This window comes from Loxodonta africana, chromosome 22 (genome assembly GCF_030014295.1).
Source record: "Loxodonta africana isolate mLoxAfr1 chromosome 22, mLoxAfr1.hap2, whole genome shotgun sequence".
NCBI lineage: Eukaryota > Metazoa > Chordata > Mammalia > Proboscidea > Elephantidae > Loxodonta > Loxodonta africana.
Genome location: NC_087363.1, coordinates 74,983,345 through 75,007,994, shown reverse-complemented (window position 1 = coordinate 75,007,994; position 24,650 = coordinate 74,983,345). Strand labels below are relative to the sequence as shown.

The 24,650-nt window shown below is 41.5% G+C and overlaps 1 protein-coding gene across 1 annotated transcript in view; it reads left to right on the top strand.

Annotated features, from left to right (window-relative positions):
* PTPRN2 (protein tyrosine phosphatase receptor type N2) overlaps positions 1-24,650 on the top strand; it is a 1,410,930-nt gene that overhangs the window by 1,352,043 nt on the left and 34,237 nt on the right. The window contains exons 17-21 of the mRNA XM_064274265.1: positions 686-763; positions 14,475-14,594; positions 16,015-16,181; positions 21,531-21,584; positions 24,432-24,496. Of these exons, the coding sequence (XP_064130335.1) occupies positions 686-763; positions 14,475-14,594; positions 16,015-16,181; positions 21,531-21,584; positions 24,432-24,496 (484 nt within the window). The remainder of the gene's footprint in view (positions 1-685; positions 764-14,474; positions 14,595-16,014; positions 16,182-21,530; positions 21,585-24,431; positions 24,497-24,650) is intronic.

Sequence of the window (24,650 nt, the reverse complement as noted above, 5' to 3'; positions counted from 1 at the left end):
GCACATTGGAGTCCAGGAAGGGCATGAAAGAGAAGCAACCTGGAGTTGTTTTCCTTTTTCCTTATTTCTGCAGATGAGTGAGTTAATATGTCCCTGGGTGGTGGAAATGGTTAACGTGCTTGGCTATCAACGGAAAGGTTGGTGGTTCAAGGGGTGCCAGAAACGCCTCAGAAGAAAGGCCTGGTGACCTGCTTCCAAAAACTCAACCATTGAAAACCCTGTGGAGCGCAGTTCTGCTCCAGCCCATGGGGCGCCATGAGTCGGGTCAGCTCGATGGCCGTTGGTGGTGGCGATCAGGTCAGCTCGATGGCCGTTGGTGGTGGCGGTCAGGTCAGCTCGATGGCCGTTGGTGGTGGCGGTCAGGTCAGCTCGATGGCCGTTGGTGGTGGCGGTCAGGTCAGCTAGATGGCCGTTGGTGGTGGCGGTCAGGTCAGCTCGATGGCCACTGGTGGTGGCGGTCAGGTCAGCTCGATGGCCGTTGGTGGTGGCGGTCAGGTCAGCTCGATGGCCGTTGGTGGTGGCGGTCAGGTCAGCTCGATGGCCGTTGGTGGTGGCAGTGTGTCAGTAAGGTATTCAGTGCAAAATACACCTTCTTCAGTTCCTCCTTCACCTGTGTTTTACTTCTTTATACTTTTACTAATTTTTTTTTAAACTAGTCTTTGTTCCCGTAATCTTTTCTCTTCAGATGGATCACGACCCCAGGAATCCTGCATATATCGCGACCCAAGGACCACTTCCTGCTACTGTGGCTGACTTCTGGCAGGTGAATTTCATTAATTCACTTATTTTTTCTGAAAATAAGATCTTAATAAGCTGGTCACGAGTAATGCCTTGGATTTTATTAAGCTAATTGAAACTTGTTTGCAGGTGTTCATGAAGTGTTACTTGGCTCCAAAATTTTCTTAGTCCTTTAATTTTTTTTTCAAAACTTAAGTATGTTTAGGATATAAAAATTCCCTTTAAAAATTCAATGTTGTAAATGCTCTTACTTTTTTTTTTAGCCACTTCAATTTTATTTTACAAAATATAAGGGGATGAAATTACTTAAATTGTTATATTTAAACATACCTCTTACCTATTCCATTTTATTTTTATGGAGTTAAAAAAGGGTGCTCAAATTATAGTTTATCTTTATACATTCTCTATACCAAAAACCCAAACTCACTCCATCAAGTGGATTCCAACTCATAGCGACCCCATAGGATTTCCAAGGCTGCAAATCTCTACAGAAGCAGATTGCCACATCTTTCTCCCCGGGAGCCGCTGGTCGTTTCCAACTACCGACCTTTTGGTTGGTAGTCGATCACTTTAACTGCCGCGCCACCAGGCTACATTCTCTATAGAGTAGTTTAAAGGCCATGCTGGTCTCTCTTCATTCAGGGTAGCCCTGATCACCAAGACTAAGGCTCAGAGATTGAGAACTGATGTTAACAGTAGCTAATAAGAACAAACTCTGAAGGCCATCAACCACCTTACAAAGCCAAATATGAATGTATTTTGGAAAGGGGAACCAGGGGGTATCCACGTTAGTACACACTTATTAATTCAGCAGCAGTAATAAACAACTCGGAATCAACTTCATGGCAGCGGTTTTTGTTTTTTTGTTTTGTTTTTTTTAATGTGTTGCTACTCCAGGTGTCCCCAGAACCTGGCACAGATGGGTACTCTTTGCAAGGAGAACCCAGTTAAGGAGCGAACAAAACCAAGCCATACCCATTGCCATCAAGTCAGTTCCGACAGAGACGTGAAAAAAGATCTGCTGTTTAATGTAGTGACAACCACGGGAATGAAGTACCTTTTATATCCAGTAGTACAAGTAATCAAGCCATAACAGCATGCTAATTTATAACTACTGAGCCATTTCAGATTACTAACGGTGATGTCATTTTCTAATTTAGTAGTTTATAAGAGTCAAAAATAGGTTTGTTGGCTCAAGATCCATATAATCACTTGTATTCCAGCCATTTTATATTCCTGGTAGCCTCCCATGCCCTCTCCCAGCTTTCTCATAAACCGCCTTCTAACTCTTCCCATCTAAAGGAGGGAACATACTCCTTTCCCTGCCCTTGGTAATAATCTTTCCAAGGGTTTTCTGGAAACGTCAGGAAAGGGATCTGGGATTTATTGAAGGCCTACTAAGTGCCCTTTGCTTTATAAGCATGTTAATACTCATTGTAACATTCAAGGCATCTCATAGATGAGGCAAGTGAATATCTGAGCGGTCACGTAATTTACCCAAACCAGCAAGTTACGGAACCAAGATTTGAAACATGTCTGTATGATTCCATGCTGTTTCTATTTACCTCTGTCTTAACAGTATTGAAGAAATAAAATCAAACCAAGTCCTTGTGTTATGTTGTTCAAACTTGTAATTATGACATAGAACCATTAAACTTTGGCATTAGAATGGTTTTGAGGACCACCTGGTCCAGCACCCACGGAACGGTCGAATTTCCTCCATCCACCAAGAGACCATCCAGCTGAAGTGAACAGACCTCTGGTCACTGAGAGCTTAGCAAGCTTGGGGGCCGCATCATGGTCGGACAACTCTCCACGCTAGGAAGTGCTTCCTTATATTATGCAAAACTCTCCCTAAAGCATAAAGGCATTAGCCCTATTCTACCCCTTAGGATTATAATTGAAAATTCATAGAATCCAAGACCTGGGTTCAGCCCAGTACTCCTGTTACACCATACTTGTGTCAGGTTTCTTAATCTTAGGCAAAAAAAGGACAAAGAATACATTCTGAATTTTATGGTGGAATGAGGAGTATCATCAGAGTTCTAGTATCACTGCAGGACTCTTGTTCTACCTTACTCAGTTGTCCAGAAATGAATACATGTATGCGTGGCAGTGAGTGCCTCCCCTTGTTGCTGTTACTGCCATGTGTGCAGAGTACAACTGCTCCATGGTGCTTTCAAGGCTGAGACCTGTCTTCTGAGGTGCATCTGGGTGGGCTCGAACCACCAATCTTTTGGCTAGTAATCAAGCACTTAACGATTTGCACCATCCAGGGACTCCATTGCCTCCTACAAATGGTTCATTTCATCTTTGCCAGCCTTTAGGTTCCAGTTGCCCACCTATCAAGAACATTATTTCATGTACATAAAGCTCTTGCCAAAAAAGCCACAGCTTCTGGAGGGCAGGTTTGCACTTGGCAACAACAACAATTGCCCACCTTCACTGACCTCTTGCTGTGTACCAGGCACTGTGTCAAAGGCTTTTACTTGTTTTGACATTGAATCTTCACAACCCCTGGGGCTGAGAGAGGCTAATAATTTGACAAAGTTCACATGGCTAATAAATAGGAGGGCTGAAATCTTCTTATTGTTCAATGCAGGTAGTTGCAATTGTTGGAATTTATTCATTTTATCAGTATCTATGATCCAGAGGTAGGAGCACTGGTGGTTCAGTGGTAGGATTTCACCTTCCGTGTAGGAGACCCAGGTTTGATTCCCAGCCAGTGCACCTCACGTGCAGCCACTGCCTGTCAGTGGAGGCTTTCATGTTGCTGTGACACTGAACAGATTTCAGCAGAGCTCCCAGACTAACACGGACTGAGAAGAAAGGCCTGGCTATCTACGCCTGAAAGTCAGTAAAAACACTACGGATCACAATGGCCTGATCTGCAACTGACCACGGAGATGGCTCAGGACTGAGCAGTGTGCATTGTGCATGGGGTTGCAATGAGTTGGGGGCCAATTTGGCAGCTAACAACAGTAATAATTTTTTTTTCCAAAATTTTGTTTTCTTGTTGTTGTTGAGAATTTACACAGGAAAATATACACCAATTCAACAGTTTCTACATGTACAATTTAGTGACACTGATTACATTCTTCGAGTTGTGCAACCATTCTCACCTTCCTTTTCTGAGTGGTTCCTTCCTCATTAACATAAACTCACTGCCCTTTAAGGTTCCTATCTAATCTTTCGAGTTGCTGTTGTCAGTTTGATCACATATAGATAGATCTTGAAAGAGCATAATGCTCAAGGCAGACATTTTTTTACTAGTTAAGCTAAACTATTGTTTGGTTTTAAGACAACTTCAAGGGACATTTTTGGTGTAAGGTTTAAAGATTACCTCAGGGCAGCAGTTTCAGGGATTCATCCAGCCTCCAATGGCTCCAGAAAGTCTAGAGCCCATGAGAATTTGAAATTCTGTTCTACATTTTCCCTCTTTTGATCAGAATTCTTTCATGGAATCTTTTGTCAAGCTGCTCAGTAACAGTAGCTGGGCACCATTGAGTTCTTCTGGTCTTGTGGCAAAGGAGGCAGTTGTTCACGGAGGCCACCAGCCACATATTCCATATCCTCCTCCGCCTGACTCTCCCTCTTCCTCTACAACAACAATAAATTTTAACCAAGGGATTTAATACATGTTTCAGAAAATATCAACGCATCTTCCTTTTAGTAAGTGCTGATCTTACAGTCCTCTGGATCATCGAGGCTCCTTTCTGGGATTGGCCAACCAAAACCAGTTCCGTCAAGTCAATTCCGACTCATAGCGACCCTATAGGACAGATTAGAACTGCCCCATAGGGTTCCCAAGGAGTGCCTGGTGGATTCGAACTGCTGACCCTTTGGTTAGCAGCCGTAACACTTAACCACTGTGCCACCAGGGTTTCCTTCTGGGATTGGCCAGCAGGTATTTATTCTGTGTCAGTGATGAGCAAATCCATATAAGGAAGGGTGATTGTGAAGTGGGGCGAATAAGAAAGCAGCAATATAGAAGATGGCTAAGAAGGAAATAGATCTTTATATGGACAGGTGGCCATTGCAAGAGTCCAGAGGGAGGTCACAGCACAGGTAGGGCTGAGAAGAAGGGAGGAGTATGAAAATTAAAGGGGCTTCCAAGGTCTTCAGCAAGAAAAATAGGAAGGTAGTCCTATCACTTCTAGAAATGAAGGAGCACTAGAACAAGGGTTCACAGTCTTTTGGTTAACAACAAAGTGTGTTAACTGTTTTCAGCACCCAGGGACTCCCTGTCAGCTTAGTCTTCCCAATACTCCTGCTTCCTCCTGCTTCAGCTCAGTCCTTCACACAACACATGTTCATTATTGACTTTACAAACTGATCCTTTTCTTCAGTAAACCATTCGTTACCTGATGGTTAGAACTCTTTCTATAAGGATGCATTATGCATTTTAAGAATTGGATTCCAAAAATTTGGTTTACATACAGAATTTCAAAGAATAAATTTTATAAAGGAAAATATACCTCAAATTTGTTCCCTTTTTGTGAGTGCCCTATAAAACCATTCAGTTGAATATCTAGTCCTTACCACATCTTGGAGGAGCCCTGGTGGCACAGTGGTTAAGTGCTTGGCTGCTAACCAAAAGGTCAGTGGTTTGAACCCACCAGCTACTCTGCAGGAGAAACATGTGGCAGTCTGCTTCCATAAACATTACAACCTTGGAAACCCAATGGGGCAGTTCCATGCTGTCCTATAGGGTCACTATGTGTCGGAATCGACTCAGTGGCAGTGGGTTTGGTTTAATTTTTTGGTACAACATCTTGGAGACACAGATCCTGTAGCACAGCACTGTGCTGACACGTGTGAGTGCAAAGTGTAGCAGTGTAATCAGATTACAAGGAGCACAAGGACAGCTTTTATGGAGAAAAGAAGTCTCTGCAGGGTGCGAGCTAGAGAGTCGAGGATTCATTTTGGGTAGCAGTGGTAAGGGACTGGGTATAGAGTAATTCAGCAAATTCTTGGAATTCTTATCAGCACACCCTCATCTTTTTCCCACAGCAGACATCACTAAGAAGTCATGGCACTCTTTCCAGCTGGACCCCACTTGCTTGGCCTTACAGTCTTCCTCAATAGCCTATACTAAGTTGTTGTCCTTACCATTAGGTGCTGTGGAGCCGATTTCAGCTCATACCAACTCCATGCAACAGAGTAGAACTGCCCCATAGGGTTTTCTAAGTAACCAGTATCAACTGAAGAGAGCTGGCTGTATGCTAGCCCATCTTTCATATTTTTTAGAATGAGATGGCAGAATTATGTCCTTCTCCCCCAGTGACAGCTCCCATGTATTACCAAGCCCTGAGTGTGCCTGGGAGATATGTAACAGTAGTTTCTAAACCAAAATTTCAGGCAACATGTTCTGCCAAGTTTAGGTGCATAATAAATGTTTATGGATGCGACATATAAAACTAGGGTATTTAAACTCAGCACTGTCCTAACACTGGGATGTAGAAGTGTCTTCTTAGCCATAGGAATTGGAACCTCACTGTAATAACTGAAACAGTCACCATTCCCTAATTCATCTCGGGTGTGGCTAAGCCAAGATGAAACCTCTTGAATTTCAAGCCTTACTAGAAATTCTAGCCTACCTTGTTTGGCAAATAGGCTAATTTTCAAGACAGAATCCAATGCAAAGTACTTCTCCTAGCTGGCCAACTGTGACATAAACCCCAAAGGAGAGGGGCCAGTCAGCATGAATTCAGTTGGTGCCCAATTAATGTTAATTCTTACTGTTATTACTAACATTGACCAAGAAAATATTCCAACCATCAATTACTGTTTTCTGGAAGTATTGTGTTATGAACTCTTAAGTGACGGGAAATGCATTCTCTCCTTTACAAAACTGATAGGCTTGGGTTTTTTGTTTCTTTTGTTTTTTACTTTTTAAAAAATTTTATTGTTGTAAAAATAGATAGGCTTGGTTTAAATAAAATGTTTTTATTATTTAGCATCCATCAATTTCAAGACAAAACTTGGGCTACTTTCTTAGGCTGGGTTCTCTAGAGAAGCAAAACCAGTAAAGCATATAAGCGTAGAGAGAGAGAGAGATTTATATCAAGGAAGCGGCTCATGCAATTTCAGAGGCTGAAACATCCCAAGTCCGTGGATCAGGATAGAAGCTTCTCTCGATTCATGTAGCCACAGGAACTGGCGAACCCAAGATCAGCAGGTTGGAGAGCAGGGCTCCCACTCTCCAACTGTGAAGATCAATGAATTGCAAGGTCTGGAGATAAGCTGGTGGCTGAAGTCGCAGGAGCCAGAGGTCAAATGAATAGCAGACAGCCATGGGGTCCAGAGTGAGCAAAAAAGCCAGAACGTCTGCTTATATTCAGATGCAGTCCACACTTTCAAGGAAACCCACAGCAGATTCAATCATGGGAGTGATCACATATAAACACTGAGACTCGTGGTCCAGCCGAGTAGACACACAATCTTAACCATCACAGCTACTATGGGAGACCCAATGAACGTAAAGATTTTTCCTTCCAAGTACTTCCTGCCTAGTTGGGGCAATGAGGTGGAACATGTGAGAAAGGTAATTATAAGAAGGGTTAAGCAGAAACAGGAGAGGTGGGATGCCCGCAGGCACTACATATTGACTGCCTTATGTGTGACAGAGATGACGAATGTCTACTTGTCATGTTTTTCTGTGTTCAGTTACAGCACTGAATCAAACAGAAGTAGGAGGGGACACAGCACTGCCCTGTTTTCCTCTCACGCTGCCTTGCTCCTGTCTCTGTGAATGCTGCCATAATCAGATAGCCACTGTAGAGGCACCATCATCAAAGCCACCACAAACCAAAACTCCGGACAACCAGAGATGATAGTACCGTGGCCTCAGCGGAGGTGGTAGTCCTGCACTGCCTAGTTAAAGAAAGTAGAAATAAATAATAATAGGCATGCAGAGATGCCCAGCACATACTAGGTGCTCAATGAATGTGTCAAACAGCCAAGTAGGTGACCCTGAGAATTATGTTCTCTGATTCTCAACCACACAGAAAATGCCAGAAATGGTCATTTCTAATATTCAACAATTCAGCTCTTTAATTTAGTAAACCAACTAGTCCAATGGCCTATGTAAAATTTAGTAGGGTTTCTGGATGGTGATTTATGTCTTAGAAGATAAAGATTTCGCTTTCTCACAGGTGTCTCACACAAATGGTGCTTGCCTTGTGTTAATCAGGGCCCTTCATTTTACCTGCACACCAAGACCAAGCTGAGGAAGAAGACAGCAGTGAAGCTTGTCACTGTTTAGAAGTAAACCTTAATTCCCACCAGAGCCCTTCCATAACTTCCCAAGCATTCTCAACTCTTCCTCCGAGACTCCGCATGCAGGACCTTTATGCTCCCAATTCCCCAGGGCAGACCCACTGCCGGACAGTCTCTCTCTCCTCCCTTATCAGACCACATGGCAAATGAGGAGTCATGATTTTAGATTTGGAATGGATAGTTGCCTTAAATGGTATGATGTCAAGAGGTACTAGAAAGTCACCACCCAAATCCCCCTGCCTCTTTAACACCTGTAGTGAAGCACTCTTGGTCATCCGTACCTGAAAGATGGGAGAGAGAGATGTTTAGAGATGTTATGGATTCTGGAGTGTTGAGAATTTGGAAAGTTAGGTGGAGGGAAATTTACTGTTAACATACAGGCTGGTTGATTTAAAGCACACTTTTTATTGAGTTATGGATGGAGGACAGTTAGATTCTTCAGCAAGACTTGATTTTTCATTTCTACAAGTTTACCTGTGCCATGTGCCCTGGATTTCCCAGGACATATGATTTCAAATTTATTAGCCTTGCTGGGTTTGTCTGTATATGAATTCACAAACTTTTTGAAGAAAATTATAAACCTTTTCTCAGATCAACTGACCTGAACTTGGGGTTTGAAAAATATGACCTCTATTGTTATGTCCGTGATTATGCATTGGTGACCATATAGAGTCATATAGAGTCATATATCTTCTTACAGTTAGGACTGGCTAAATACAAACACACACCCTGTTTCATCTTCACCTGCTCTTTGTGGATCCCAGCTGAAGACATCGGGCAGTCGTTCTCTTACCTGTAATTTGGATCCCCTCATGGCTGCTGTCTCTCCTTCTCCTCTTCTTCTTCCTTTTCCCTCTTCTCCTTCTCTCCTTCTTCTCTTGATTCATACCAGGACTGGGTGTATTTGTCCCGGGTCCCTACCCTAAAAAGAGCTGGCAGCCAACAGCGGCACACTTCTACCTAAGGAGTAAGGTTGTTCTTGTTAGTTGCCGTTGAGTTGACCCTGACTCATAGCGACCCCGTGCAAAGCAGAACAAAACACTGCCTGGCCCTGTGCCATCCCCGTGATCTGCTGCAGTTCAGATTTTCACTGACCTTTGGAAGTAGATTCCTGGGCCTTTTTCCTAGTCTCAGTCTGGAAGCTCTGCGGAAACCTGTTAAACGTCATAGCAACACGCAAGCTTCCACTGACAAGCGGGTAGCAGCTGCCCTGGAGGTGCGTTAGCCAGGAATACAACCTGGGTCTCCTGCTAGAGGACGAGAATTCTGCCACTGGACCACTGCCGTCCTCAGTAAGGAGGCAAATGGGCCTCTTTAAGTTGAAACACGAAAGCAGGCTGCCTCGTAAGTAACGATACCCCTTTGGGCCCAGGTAACTTCACGTACATGTCAAGGAACTGATAATAAACACGTCAGTAGCGATTGCACAGAGGTTGGCTAGCAGAGCCGTCTGGTTTGTAAGTATGTGTACTTGCCATGGAAATCGCTAAATGACATGGCAGCTACACCAAACCATCCTGAATCTGTTGTGCTTGACAAACAAGCGGGCGCTTACGCCTGCCTAAAGAACTCTGATTTTCAAAGAAATAGCAAGTATTTTTCATTTAGATGCTTTCTTTTCTTTTGCCTGGGCAAAAATATTTCTCATGGAAATAAACTCCGGAGGTGGTTGTTTCCGTTTATCAAATATCAGGTCTCAGCTGTTGGCCTGGTTTGAACACAGGTATGTGATCTTAAGAGCCACGAAGGCGAACTCTCCTCCAAGTCTCCATGTGCTGGCATCAGGGTCAACGTAAGCATTGCTAAAATGTACTTTGACTTAGGTTACTTCCTCATATTTTTTTCTAAATGGATCCCATATTTGTTTAAAAAAAGTCAGGTAGGTGCATTATAAGTCATGCATAGAAGAAATAGTGAGGAATTCGGTTCCCTTAGTTTATGTAGGGTAACGTTTCCAAAAGCTTATGGCTGGGCACACAGCCTTTGATTAAGTGAGCGTAACAAAACCAGAGCCTCAAAAGGTTTGATTTCTACAGTTTTAAAACTGTCCTCTGGGGCAGGATAAGATCAGGATTTGGGGGTCTGTTTTAGGAGCCCTGGTAGTGCAGTGGTTAAGAGCTCGGCTGCTAACCAAAAGGTCAACAGTTCGAATCCACCAACCGCTCCTTGGAAACCCTATGGGGCGGCTCTATTCTGTCCTATAGGGTTGCTGTGAGTTGCAATCAACTCCACAGCAATGGTTTTTTTTTTAGTTACAGCTTATTGACTACAGCGAATTCGTAAGGAATAAAGTGCAAATGTTCTTAAGCCTCATTAAGTGACTCCTTACCATTTTAAAATTTGAGTCAGCGTCTTGTTGCAGGGTGTAAGTTTACCTCTGCTCAATCTGTGACAAGAAGTTTACAAAGGAAGTGAATTGTGCAGTCAGGACTGCAGGGGGAATCCTTAACCCCCTCTGGAGAAAAAGCTGTCTTCAAATACCAGCAGCTTCAGCGTGCATGCGAACAGTTAATCTGCTTATTAAAAAAAAAAAAAAAAAAATCACTTTTCTGTACATTTGAGCAGGTTCTCGCAGGACTATTACCGTGCAGTCTTGTATTTTCTTTGAGTTGTCTCATCTTACAGAAATATTCAAATAGGCTCTTTTAAAAATAGGTATTTTTTCAACAACAACACTTTTTCAGCTGAGCATCAAATCTAATTAAACACTATGCTACATGTTTTGAAGAGTGGAAATAGTAACCAGACTAGGATTTAGTTGTCAAAGAGATGACAATCTGGTAAGAAAAAGATGTGAAAACATAAGTATAATAGGAGGCAGAAAGGATACATTACAGGAGGCAGAAAGGATACATTATAAGAGGTCTAAGTAAAGGAAGGAAAAGTTTTCTGCCTGGAAGAATCAGGGATGCTTTGTAGAAAAATGACACTTGGATGCTCTGGGCCTGGACTTCTTACGATTTCAGGTTAACCGTGTTTCCTTTAATCAGTTTTTACTGCAGCTTTGAAAGAATTTTTTGTTGCTAGTTAAATACTTGGGACTCAAAAAGGACTTCAAATGCAGATACCCTATAGTTTCTTTGCATTTGTCTTAGTTAGCTTAATTTACAAAACTTAGAGGAGTTGACATTTTTCAACACTTAGGGATTATTTGAGGGAAGGCAGTGATATACCCGTGAGCAGTATGGCTTTTTTCTTATCAACAGTCAGTAAACTTACTCAGTTGGATCAAATAATCAGCCAAATATGTATTTCAAGTCACATTGGTCAACTGTTAGAATTGATATTTAATTTTTCAAGTTGTTTACTGCCGAATAGCCATAAATAGGATCCTATTTTCAACTGCATCGACTGTGTCAGTCATCATGGAGTTTTCTCCTCTGTGTCATCTGTGAGTGAATGAATATGGGATGATTAACGGGGATTGGAGTCCCTGGTGGTGCAAACAGCTAACACGCTTGACTGCTAACCAAAAGGTTGGAGGTTCGAGTCCATCCAGAGGTGCCTCAGAGGACAGGCCTGATGACCTACTTCCGAAAGATCAGCCATTGAAAACTCTATGGAGCACAGTTCTACTCAGGCACACGTTGGGTCACCATGAGTCAGTTGTCAACTTGAAAGCAGCGGGTTAGCAGCAGGATTTAGCCATAACGTTTCATCATCGCTGAGAACCACTTAGCTTACCATTTCCTGTTCTTCCTGCATGCAACTACCCGTGAAGAAGCGAGTTAAATAATAAACACCCAGAGGTTGCCGTAGCTCCCCAGGCGTGCAGCGTAATGATATTTAGAACATCCTCTGCCTTCAAGGTGGATTTCTGAGGAGGAGTGCTGATTCAGTTGAGAAGGTCACGGAAGAAGAGGGAATTTCAAATTCTCCTCCAGAGCACAGCACCAGTCATTCACACTTGAGATCCAATACTTAAGGCTTTTTTTTTTAATCCATGTTGGAGGCTTTGTTTTGATGCAGTGACGGAGATATCTGCTTCCTGTGTAGGAAAAGCAGGACTCTTCAGCCATGTAAATGAAGGGGCCGTGGTGTGCTGCAGAACGCCGTGAGACACGGGGCCACCTTGTCAGCGCTGGGGTGCAAGCCCAGGCGAGGGTGGGGGTATCAGTCACAGCTGAGTCTCCATAGTAGGTGCTCAATAAGTGTGTCATAGATGAGTCAATGACTGAAAAACTGTGTTCTCAGAAAATGCTAGAAATGGTCTTTTCTGGTATTCAACAATTCAGCTCTTTAATAATTCCAATAGCCTACACTAAGATTAGTAGGGATTCTGGATTGTGATTGACGTCTTAGAAGATAAAGATTTCGCTTCTCACAGATGCCTCACACAAATGGTGCTTGCCCTGTGTTTGTTAGAGCCTTTATCTTGCCTGCACACAAAGACCACGCTGAGGAAGAAGACAGCAGTGAAACTTGTCACTGTTTAGAAATTAAACCTTAGTTAACTGGAATTTTTATTAATGTCCTATATTTCCAACACAATACAAATTTTTTTTTTTTTCAATATATTCTGAAATTAAGCTAGGCAGGCACTGCAGTTGAAGGTGGGAAGAAATGGTGAAATGGTTTTCTCTCCTAGGTGGGCTGATATGTCCTGCTTCCAGGGTAACATCAGGTTGTCTCATCAGAGCCATGAACAGCGTTGTAATATTTGTGCCCAGTTGGGCTGCCTATTTGTTTGATTTAGTAAATTCTTTTCTCTGCTTTTATACACAATGACCTAAAAAAGAAATATTATTCTCAAGAGTGCCTTTGGGATTGTTTGTTTAAATTAAGTTTCCTTTGGATTTAATCTTACCCAAACCTTCAGAGAGCCAGGCAGGCTCTGGGTAATGAAGGGCTGTGTGTTTGAACCAATGAAAGGGGCTGCCAGGCTGTAAGGATTCCCCTGTAAATGAGTGGGCTTTGTAATGTTACACTCGGGTGGCACAGGCCGAGTGCTCCATGATTAGTTTATGGTCTACATCATTGTATTTTTATTACACTCATAAAATCTGTGTTTCTCCTCATTTTCGTAATGGCTTCAATGAGCTTCTGTACCTTCTAAAGGCACATTAAATTGTTATGTGATGAAAGTACCGATTTACTGAAGCTGGTTTTAAAGCTTAAAGTAAGACACACATTTGGAATTCTCATCTTGTTAGATTTGCACTAAGGACGTGGAAAGCGTATGGGTTTGAGCATAATTCATATTTATTTGTGGGCCTTTTGTGAGTCGGAATCGACTCGGCGACAGTGGGAATACTTCAGTAGGTTTCATTACACTCCAATATAACTGATACGCAATGCCTTAAGGATATTGACTGTGTCCATCACATGGGGATATAAATCAATTTTAAAAGAGGAAAATATTGCGTACATGTCTAATTTTTTAAGTGTAACTTAAAGGGGGAATTTAATAACATGAACGATGAAGAGAAGGCATTTTATATTTTAGATATGTGGATTTTTAACTAATGATCTTAATTGGATTGTTCTATCTGTATTTAAAAGAAATAGAGGCTCTCTTGGATACTAACTTTATATGTAATCATAGTTGCTCGTAAAAATTTTTGTGAAGTTAATGTAACTCATTGCAGGAAAAAGAGAATACTCTTCACTCTATAATTTTATATGCTAAGAATAGTCTACAAATTTCATATCATTGTACCCCATAGAATTAATGGCTTTAGTAATTGTGCTATAAGTACCGATACCTACATTTCCAGCCACAAAGTTGCAGCTTGTGTTTGAAAAGAAGTTTGGGTTGGAGCGCTTTGTGTCCCGTGTGTTTGTGTGTACATTCACTGTTCACTGTGCTGCTGAGTTAGGCTTCATAGTGGCGATTCTGAATTATTAGAGCAGTTTTGGGTTTGTTTTAATTGGAATAATATTGTCTAGATTCTGGCATAACTAAATGAAATTCCGGTGGTAAGTGTTGTTGTAAGTAATGTACTTTCAAAAGAAGACTTTCAGAGCCTGCTTCTGACAGGATAGCGGTTTGACAAAGCAAAACGTTTCTCTCGTCGTACAACATGATGACAGCCAGCGAAAACTCTGAGCCGTCTTCAGTGTGCTTCCCGTTGGGACGCGAGCGAGCACTTCTCCTGCCTGCTGTTGAGGGGCACATCACATGCCACCTTGTATGGTTTGTGTTGCATTAGAGTTTCCTTTCCAGATCAAAAGTTGGGAAGCCAAGCAGCTGAACACAGAGCTGAGGAGCTTTGAAAAGGCATGGAGTGAATTCACTGGATTTTTTAGAAGTATTTCATGGAAGCATGCAAAATGTGGGCCCAGTTTATTCAGATACTTGATGGCAGCTGCGGAGTAAAAGTGTCTAATGAAAATGAAATAAATTTCCTGTGAATGGAATAAATTTTGATTGTGTCTCAGAGAGCAGTAATTACACATGTCACGCAGTAATTAGGCAGTCACACTGTGGCCACGGTGCCTTTCTTTGTCTGCAGATGGTCTGGGAGAGCGGCTGTGTGGTTATTGTCATGCTGACACCCCTCACTGAAAATGGAGTCAAGCAGTGCTACCACTACTGGCCAGATGAAGGCTCCAACCTTTACCACATCTACGAGGTACGTAAACAAAACACACCTGATTGGGAAGTTGGCAGCAGGTGCACAGTATTGCTTAATCCCATTTGACCCAAGGTGAAACGTACCTTCAACCAGTGTGAGAGGCATTGGGCTACTTGGTCCTTAGCAAGCAAGTCTGTAGTCGATTTCTGTGCAGATTTAAGTCACCACTGCAGCTAGAAGGAAAATAGCTGAAAGGAGACATGCCAGTCCTTGGGAAGAGGGTGGAAAAACAGGCTGTGTGCTAAGTAGGTTGGTGCTTTCAGTCCTTGGAGTAAGCAAGGACAAGTTCACCCAAGAGCAACTCAGAAGAAAGGTCTGGCAACCTACTTTCAAAAAATCAGCCGTTGAAAACCCTGTGGAGCATGGTTCTGCTTTGACACACACGGGTTCGTCGTGAATGGGATCCAACTTGACATCAACTGGTTGTTGTTTTGTTTTTAAGCAAGTTCACAAGTGTCACATTGTAGACAAAGATCCAAACTCTTAAAACAGCTATGTGGTTGTAAATCGGCCCCTGGGGTAAATTGTATGTTTTTCATTTTTTAATTTTTATAAATACAATGCTGACAGAAAGGTTAAAGAAATATTTACCTCCCCAGGGCAGTCCATTAAATCAGGCCCCATATAACAGGCTTTTAAATAGGGTCTATTGTTTTAAAAAAGAACCCCGCTATTATTCTAATTGCTTATTGATTTCTTTGGCTGAGCGGCGTGGTCTTTCCATGATTCTGTTTAGAGTCTTGTGTACCTAGCATTTGACCTTTTTATTTGAGGATAACCTGCTGACAAACTTATTTCCCTTCTGGATTTTCTACCCACTTTAAGAATGAACTAAATAAACTTGGGTATTTAAACAAGCACCAGAATGCATCCTCTGGTTCTGTTTTGCGCTAAAATTAATCAGAACGCTGAAGCCCACAGTAGGAAGCATGTTGGAAACTTAAAGATTAATCCTAAATCATCTAGTGGCTTTTAGGTCACTGCAAATAGACTTCAGTATGGAAAGTGATTTGCTGGAGGCCCGTATTAATGTATCCCTGTGCATCTTATGTTTTTCCTAGTTCTAAACCAAGGCGTGTGCTACTTTAGATGAAACCTTAAAGAGGGACTTAAGGTATGTGTTCAGCAGAACACACAGATTTATTGGTGTCTTTGTTCAAAAGTCTGTTGAGGCCCTAGGTAGCATTGGAAACAACAGTTACCTTTGGTATGAAAAAAAAAATGAGGCACATTAAAATCGAGAGGGCGGGAGGGAGCCATTAAGCCAAAGGTCAACCCATCTGCAATATAAAACTTGTCATCTTTGGAGTGTTTCCCCTTCTTCCTCAAAAGTAGCCTCCTGTTCAGCTAGCTATGTGTTAGATCTGTGACACCCATGCTTTTCCTGTTTTCCTTTTTCTCCTCTTCACCCATCCAGGTAAATCTGGTCTCTGAGCATATCTGGTGTGAGGATTTCCTAGTAAGAAGCTTTTATCTGAAGAATCTCCAAACCAATGAGACACGAACCGTGACCCAGTTCCATTTCCTTAGTTGGTATGACCAGGGCGTTCCTTCTTCCACGAGGTCTCTTCTGGATTTCCGCAGGTATCACCAAGAGCCTGATAGCGGATTAACATATTCATAGCATGGGCAGCAGATTGAAGGACGCGTATTTTAATACCAGATTTCCTTGTTTCTAAGATGCCACTATTGTAAGGTGTCCCATCTATTCATCTATTTTATAATTGCTTCAGGAAGAGAGGAGAGGAAAAGAAAGGATTACATTAAATGTGCGTGTTAATTATGAGATGTTTCCTGGTTTCAGGAGTGTTAGGATGTGAAGGGGGAATGAGCATCTTAGAATTGTGGAAATGTGGTAATTATCCTTGATAAGGTTCATCAACTCATGAACAGTTGTGAAGTTTATTTTTCACAGGACATTAATGAATAGAGCCCAGATATTTAATCTGAGTATTTATCCAACTCGTCTGGTTGGATATGATGATGGGATTTAACAAGTTTAGGTCCAGATCCTAAAAGGGTTAATTCTAGATAAAAGCCTCAGTGTAGTTAGCACATGACGTGTATATTTTTAGAGCAATTTTGAAACTGACATTTTTTTAATTCAATCATTTGTTCATTACTCAAGTCATCTAGTCACTCAATGAGTTGCCTTATTTTAACATGTGTTTATTGAATTGTTGAAATGAATGCTAGATTCTGTCTTATAAGAAGGTGTTGACGGTTCAAAATAAGGAAAATTTAAGACCGAAGCTTTGATTGCACCTCAAATTCGGTGATAACAGTTGGTTGGCACTGGCTGCTTAATGGTGGTGAATGAATAAACAACTACAAAGGAAGTGAAGTTTTCCAGCAGCGTTAATAACCAAGTTTTAAGTTATATGGAAATTCTCTTACATTTAACTGATTGGAAACCTTCCCACTAAGAAAAATAGATAAATATGAAAAACAAGGACTCTCGAGCCTGGGGCGAAGTGCATTTATTAAGCCAGCATTACACACTGTCATAGGGCAGTTTGTATTTAAACAGCTGTTAATTCTTGATTCTAGCGTTGCTTAATGTAGAGGAAGGTTGAAAAGGCAAGTGTTGGCATAAAGCTTGGGCTTTAGGCTTGTCTCTGGGCGGCCTGAAGTGATGTGTTAGAGAATCTTAAGGCTGCCATGACACTTTCTTTTTCCTTTTAGTCTGTTTTGAAAAGTAAAGGAGGAACTTTTATTTGAATAGTTCTTTGCATCAAGTAGCATGTGATGAGCTCGAGGAGAGACCTGGACTTGGTGTCACATACGTGAGGCACATCAGTGACCACTGTCCCTCTCAGCTCTGCGAGAGATATAGCGTGCTTTGCAGCTTCAGAATGCTGAATGCATAGTAAAACAGTCACTGGACGCAGTTCCCCCCAGTCCATCTTCATTTCTAGGCCATTATTTATATTTTATCAATACAAATTTATTTCCAAAGACATGCTATTTAAAAACGTGTATAGGGTCCACTTCCTGAAATGAAATCTTCAAAAAGCAGTCATTGCTGGCAAAATGGCTGCAGCTACCAAACATGAGAGCTCATCTTGCTCTCCCTGTCTGTATGTGCAGTCAGTGCTCTCATATATATATGCATATGGGTATATTTATTACATCATATACATATATGGGATTGAACATATACATAACCAACCCTCTGTCTTTATGATTCATCATGAAGAAAAAATGGATTCCCCAAATTCCCTTGCCCCGGAGTCTGTGGAGATACGGTCTGAGAAGGTTTCTGATAACTTAAAAAGAAACAAGCACCCAGACAGCTTTGAAAGTCTTTGTGAGAATCGAAAGCTTTTCTTGCCTTGCCTTTTTTGGTATTACTGCCCAGTATTTCTGATGAGGGTGCCTTCACGTATGAAGTGGACAATGGATAGAAAGGATCATAGACTCAGAAGGCACGAGGCTTAGGCACAAACTGCTGTTAGGTGATCATCTGTGTAAAATAGCCACCCAAATTTCAGCGATGGAGAAGGTGAGGCCACTTCTGAAGACGCTGGTCCTTTTACTGGGACGGGATTTCTCATCTGACTTTGAACAATAGACCCAGCATTCTAGCTGTGGCCTGGTTGTGTTGGTCAGGCACTGAGATGTGTAATTAAATATTTCTTGAGCCCAGAGGGAGCACATTTACACTTTAAAGAGAAACTGCTAAGCTCAGAGATAATTAGCATCACATATGAGGGCTTTGCTTTAAAAAAATTGTCTCTATCTATATCTATTATTCTCTCACTTCTTGCTGTGTGCAATGGCATTTACTAACGCTGCTCACTGTAAAAATGGACAAACCCTTACTTTGCCAGCTAATTAGCGGTGGCCAGTGTCATTTTTGTGATGTTGCAGCTAGTAATATGAGCCCAGTTGCATAGTCACAAAAGTGATCATTGGAAACTGTGACTCTGCTGCAGGGACAATGTGGGAAGCCCCTTTTCTGAGCCTCTAACGACCTCTGACCTTTGCTTGCTGATGGTTTGCATGATGATTTCTTTTCCACTCAGTGACCCGTGGGTTGGTTTGTATGACTAATCGTTCCTTCTCAGTTAATTCCTCCTGTTGAAATAACATCATTTTTTCTTAATGTTTGAAACCTTTGCTTACTGGTGATTTGCTCTCATAGAATAAAATAAGACAGTTGTGTTTTACTTATCTTCATAAGTAACCTGTAGTCTGTATCTTAGCTCAACTGGATGAAAACCTCTGTTGAATATGTGATGGTTTTGCTTTTTTATTCGTGATGTTTCAAGTTGTAATAATACAAGTACATGATGCTTTTGTAAATAAAACTCTAAAAAAATAGCACCACATGGTATTTACACCACAGGTCTCCTTGATTGTCTGTGATTGTTTATAAATAAGTTTAGCACGGGGTAGGGGCTGGTGTGAATATTAAAATTACAGCGAAACCTTCCTAAACCCTGCTGAGGCAGCCAGTCACAACATGCTGCAGAAAAGTAATATTTTAAATACGCCATAAAATAAAGACTGGAATTATAGAAGCAGAGAAGCAAATTACAGCCACATTAGCTGGTAATTAGCTTTTTCTCAACACTTCTTAGCAAAGGAGGTTTTTCTTATTAAGTTTTGTCAAAGAAGGAGCTGACCTCTGTAAATGGGATACTACCGTTCTACTCTTGCTTTGTTTTCTGGAACTAGTACATTTTAAAGAAGAGTATCTAGCTGTTGTGTTTATTTCTTTTTTTTTAACGTACCTTTGCTTGGTCCATCAGAAAAAATGAGCCAGTGTGCGAACATGCAAATTTTAGCTTAGTTTCTAGAAACATAGATCAGATTATCCTGTGTGAAATGTTGGAAATGTGGAACTGAGGAGGTCCGCCTCATCACGTTAAAGAGTCAACTAATGAGAAACCCTTAGTAAATTCTACATGAATGAAAAGGCCTTTAAAAGTGAAGCCACTCTAGATTCGGTTTGACAGGTGAGCTTGCTTGGGTCTGCACACACACACACACAAACACACACGCAGACTGAGTTTGACGTCTATCTTATCAGAGGGTAAACTCACGTTGCCTTTACAAACCGAGAAGAGAATGGGAGATTTTAGAAGTAGAAATGAGTGGATCTATTTTCCAATCTGTTTTATTCTCTAAGGGCCAAGAACTTTTAAGGCATTCTGGCATGCAAGTCCTTTTGATTTTAATAAGAGTTCATTTTTACTTTCTCCAGTTTTCCCCAAAAACCTTAACACTGCAGCATCCACCAAAAAAAAAAAAAAAGAGTGAGAGAGAGCGAAAGCTCCAGCAGAAATAGAAATGTGACCATAAGGTCACTGCGTGGCTTGCTCTCCCTATTTTTCTGAGCTTTCTCCATTTTCAAAGTATGTTTATGTGTTCTGCAAGCTTTAAAATGCTACATGTTTTCACAGCTCAGAGAGTAGCCATAGATCACGGTCACTAGGGAATGGAACGTTTAAAATGACCAATGCATAGGTGTTAGTGTATCTCATCTAGGCCACTGCCCTGCACCTTCAAGTTACTTTATGCTGTTCAGATCGGGGCGCCCTGGGTGATGCAAACTGTTAATGAGCTCAGCTGCTAACTGGAAGGTTGGAGGTTCAGGTCTACCCAGAGGTGCCTTGGAAGAAAGGCCTGGCAATCTACTTCCAAAAAATCAGCCCCTGAAAACCCTGTGAGCACAGCTCTACTCTGGCACACGTGGGGCCTCCACGAGTGGGAATAGAGGAAATAGGAAAAACAGTCTTATATCTGGGTTACAAGACATGAGGATATCTACTCTGTTCATCAGTCCAGGCCTACTTTCGACTCCTCCCTTTCCACGCGCATTTCTTTTTGGCATTTGGTGTTCTGTAGATGAGCAACGGCTGATTGAATTTTCACTTTCAGCTGACCGTTTTGTGCTGAGTAGGCAAACCTTTGCAAAGGTGACATTTCCCATTTCTGGTCCAAGGAAAAAAATTTCTGTATTATCATTCCTTTTTCAAAAATTTTACTTCTTAGATTGTAGAAATTCATACAGCACGTTTTAGAACACACTCCCTCACACATTTTTTTTCCTTCCAGTAAACAAAGATCCTGTCTTTCATTTTCTTTATTTAGAAATATTTTACTGAGTATTTGGATGCACTTTGTAAATACTTTTAGTTGTTTCACTGAATTAAAAAACATAGAGCTTATACGATGAATTTAGAATCAGCCCTCTGTTTTGAGTTAGGGGTTGGTTATAAAATCTTAAAATAAGCTTATTGTTAATTTTCATACCTCTGATCGACAGTCTACACAATGGAGTTGTTTTTAAACACACTTAAAAATGAAAAGGTATATAAAATTTAAAAGATTTCTCTTGTTTCTCTGTAATTTAGATATCCTTACAAAAAACTGACAGATTAAAAACAGACTCTGTAAAATGGGCCTTTAAGATGCTGTGTTTAGACAATACAGTAACACTGTATTCCATTGTGTCTAGACTATGACACATTTTGACCTAAATTACAAAACTCTAAAATTTCAGTGATGAATATAGATATTCATATCATAACAAAAAGTCAGATCAACTGAACCAAAAAAAAAAAAAAAAGAAGGGAAGAGAGAGGGAAAGGTTGAGAGAGAGAAAGAGAGGAATTGGGGTTCTGGGTGGGGGCATAAGGTGATGACCCGTTGACCAAAGCCTGGAGTTCATACTTGCAAAAGGGGGAAAACAACTTTGTGAAAATGTAAGAATTGTTTTTAAAGCTTTGTTTAATAATTTAATATTGAAAAGAAAAATAAATCTTTGAAAATGTGCCTGTAATTTGGGTTTTCTTTTTTCAAAAAGGCTATTGTGAAGTATTTTTAAAGATACGCACTATTTGCTTTGGCTTACTAGTTATTTTGGGTAACGTATGGAGTCATGGTGCAGAACTGTAATTTTTATGTCTCTTTTTATTTCAGAAAAGTAAACAAGTGCTACAGGGGCCGTTCTTGTCCAATAATTGTTCATTGCAGGCAAGTACAACTTTTAACATGAATTACGAAGATGTTGCTACCTCAAAATATAAACTATGTAATTAAATATAGAAGTTTAACTTCCTCACTGCATCATAAACACATTTAAGGGATATTTCTAAAGGAAACCAAAGACATAAACTTAGTTTTCCGTTTCTTTCATTATTCATGTGTGAACTGTCCGTGATGTGCTTTCTTTCTGGCAAACTACCGTGATGTATGTCCGAATGTTCACGCCCTACCACCTTATTTTTTCCTAAAACCTCGTGGTGCCACAGCACAAAGTTCAGGACAGGCTCTCGATGTCTTACACTGTCTCGGCCGCCCTGTGCAGACAGGGAGAGAAGGCTGCCTGGTTCACACACACAGGGTCAGTCACACAGGCACATGCTGTGACCACAAACCTCCTCGTTTATTATGTAAATCTAGGCCTTTGGCTGGAAAGTCAAAGGATCATACCCTCCACCAAGTTAAAGTCCCACCAGTGTGAACAGATCCACTCTGAGAGAACTTCATCTAATGGTGCTCTTCTACTTGGCTTGATACTTGGCTATTTTTGATAAAGAACTTGTACTCAGTTTTCCTGCCTGGGGTCAAAAGGAAATCTGTCCCCAAAGATCAAATACCAAGTTGGTCAATTCAATCAAGAAACAAGTGTGTGTGTTGTGTGTGTGTGTTGTGTGTGTGCGTGTGTTTGCGTGTGTGTGTCTGTGTGTCTGTGTCTGTGTGTCTGTGTGTGTTGTGTGTCAGTGTGTGTTGTGTGTGTGGTTTCTGTGTGTGTGTCTGTGTGTCTGTCTCTCTGTGTGTGTCTGTGTGTGTGTCTGTGTCCGTGTGTGTATCCGTGTGTCTGTGTGTTTGTGTGTTGTGTGTGTTGGTGTATGTGTGTGTGTCAGTGTGTGTGTCTGTGTCAGTGTGTGTTGTGTGTCTGTGTTGTGTCTGTCTGTGTTGTGTCTGTGTGTGTGTTGGTGTGTGTGTTGTGTCTGTGTGTGTGTGGGTTGTGTGTGTGTGGGTTGTGTGTGTGTGGGTTGTGTCTGTGTGGGTTGTGTCTGTGTGTGTTGTGTCTGTGTGTGTGTCTTTGTGTCTGTGTTGTGTCTGTGTGTGTGTTGTGTGTGTCTGTGTGTGTGTTGTGTCTGTGTGTGTTGTGTCTGTGTGTGTTGTGTCTGTGTGTGTTGTGTGTGTGTCTGTGTATGTCTGTGTGTGTCTGTCTGTGTGTCTGTGTCTTGTGTGTGTGTTGTGTGTGTGTGTTTGTGTGTGTGTTGTGTCTGTGTATGTTGTGTCTGTGTGTGTTGTGTGTGTGTCTGTGTGTGTCTGTGTCTGTGTATATCTGTGTCTTGTGTGTGTTGTGTCTGTGTGTGTTTGTGTGTCTGTGTATGCATGCATGCACGCCTTTCTATGAGAGAGGAGGGTCAGACTTAAGTGCATTTTGGTATTCCCAAAAAAGTAGAGTAGAACTTTTCTTTACCTACAAGTACAGGTAAGCTGCAATTAATTGGACACTTTGTAGTATGTCTTAAAATATTCAAGTGAATATATGTTAGCCAGACAAGAGAAGTGAGGAAAACACTCAAAAACAGAAAAGTGATCTGCAGTCATTTGTGATGAACGGTGAGGGTTAAATGGCAGACAAGGGTTGGTGCTTCCTCTTCGGTAATAATGCAGCAAAGATGCACGTATGTTATGAAAGGAAATTTGTGAAATATGTATCTGTCCCAACTGCAGCTTTTTTCACGGACTTCAGGAAACATGTTAAAGCCAAACTTAGTGGTTCTTTACTGTAAAAGATCAACCTGTCGGCTTAGCTATGATGTCTCAGAATTACAGGCCAACATGCAAATCAGAAACTCAAGGCAAACGGTTTGTCGTTTGGTCACAGAATTACTGGTCTTGAGGTGGAAGTATTTATTTTTTCTTAGGGTCACAGTTTATTTTGCTAGGAGTATAATTAAGAGAACGTTTCTTCATTTGAAAGCCAGTCGTGGATGTGGAAATCAGCCCTGTTTGGTTTGAAGAGGGTCTCTCAAACTCACGTAACTCAGTGACAGCCTACGTGAGGAAAAGAAATGGTTGAACACATTCCTTATTTAAAAAAAAAAAAAATGATGCTGGTGCTGCTTTTCGCCCAGAAAATCCATCTTGTTTTTTTTTTCCCCCATTTGCTACTGTTGAGACACAATGCAAAACATTTTCTACAACTTTAGTCCAGATGGTAAATATTCCAATTATAGCTGGTGGGATGAGAGGAAACGAAATGAAAGTGCTTTTTTAAGAATGCGATTAAGTAACAAATGCTTTGTATATTCCTGCCCCAGAGGCAGTGACGCGTGGGAGGGGGGGTGCCACACGTGACTGCAGCGTCCACTGGTGAAGGCCGACCCGCCACGTAGCCTTCCCTTTTGCTGGGTGGATTACCCAATAATCATATAGAAAGTATTTTTCAGCTATTTTAAATGCAAATGCCCTCAACTCTGAAATAGGCAAAAATTTCTTTATTTCAATTTTTTTCTTCTGGTAAAACTTACCACGTCTTTGGCCAAGGAGGAAAAAAAAAGAGAGAGAGCGAAACATAGCCGTGCACAGTAGTTAATCCCTGAAGAGCTGCTGGGACGGAGGAAAGCGTTCGTGTCTCTCTTCTCCTTCCCTGTCTTCCTTTCTTCCTCCTCCTCTCCGCCTCCACCCCGGGATTCTTCCCAGCCTCACTTCTTGGCTATTTCTCTCCAATTCACAACCTGCCTTTCTGTGCTGGCCCCACTTAGGTGTAGAATGAAGTGGATTGTTGCTTGCTGTTTTCGTGTGTTTGGTGTAACTGTGTGTGGATAGCATTTTCATTTTCTCTCTTTCTGTTGACAGTGACGGCGCAGGACGAAGCGGCACCTACGTGCTGATTGACATGGTTCTCAATAAGATGGCCAAAGGTGAGATTCAAAAGCCTGGCTGGCTTTGTTGTGGCTGAGATATGTGATGACGTTGCTATGGCAACACAGGGTGTAATATTCACAGAAGGCCTTCAGAAAAAATTAGAGGATTGTTGTTCCTTTCCCGAATCATATTGAGGCTGTTTGCAGCAAG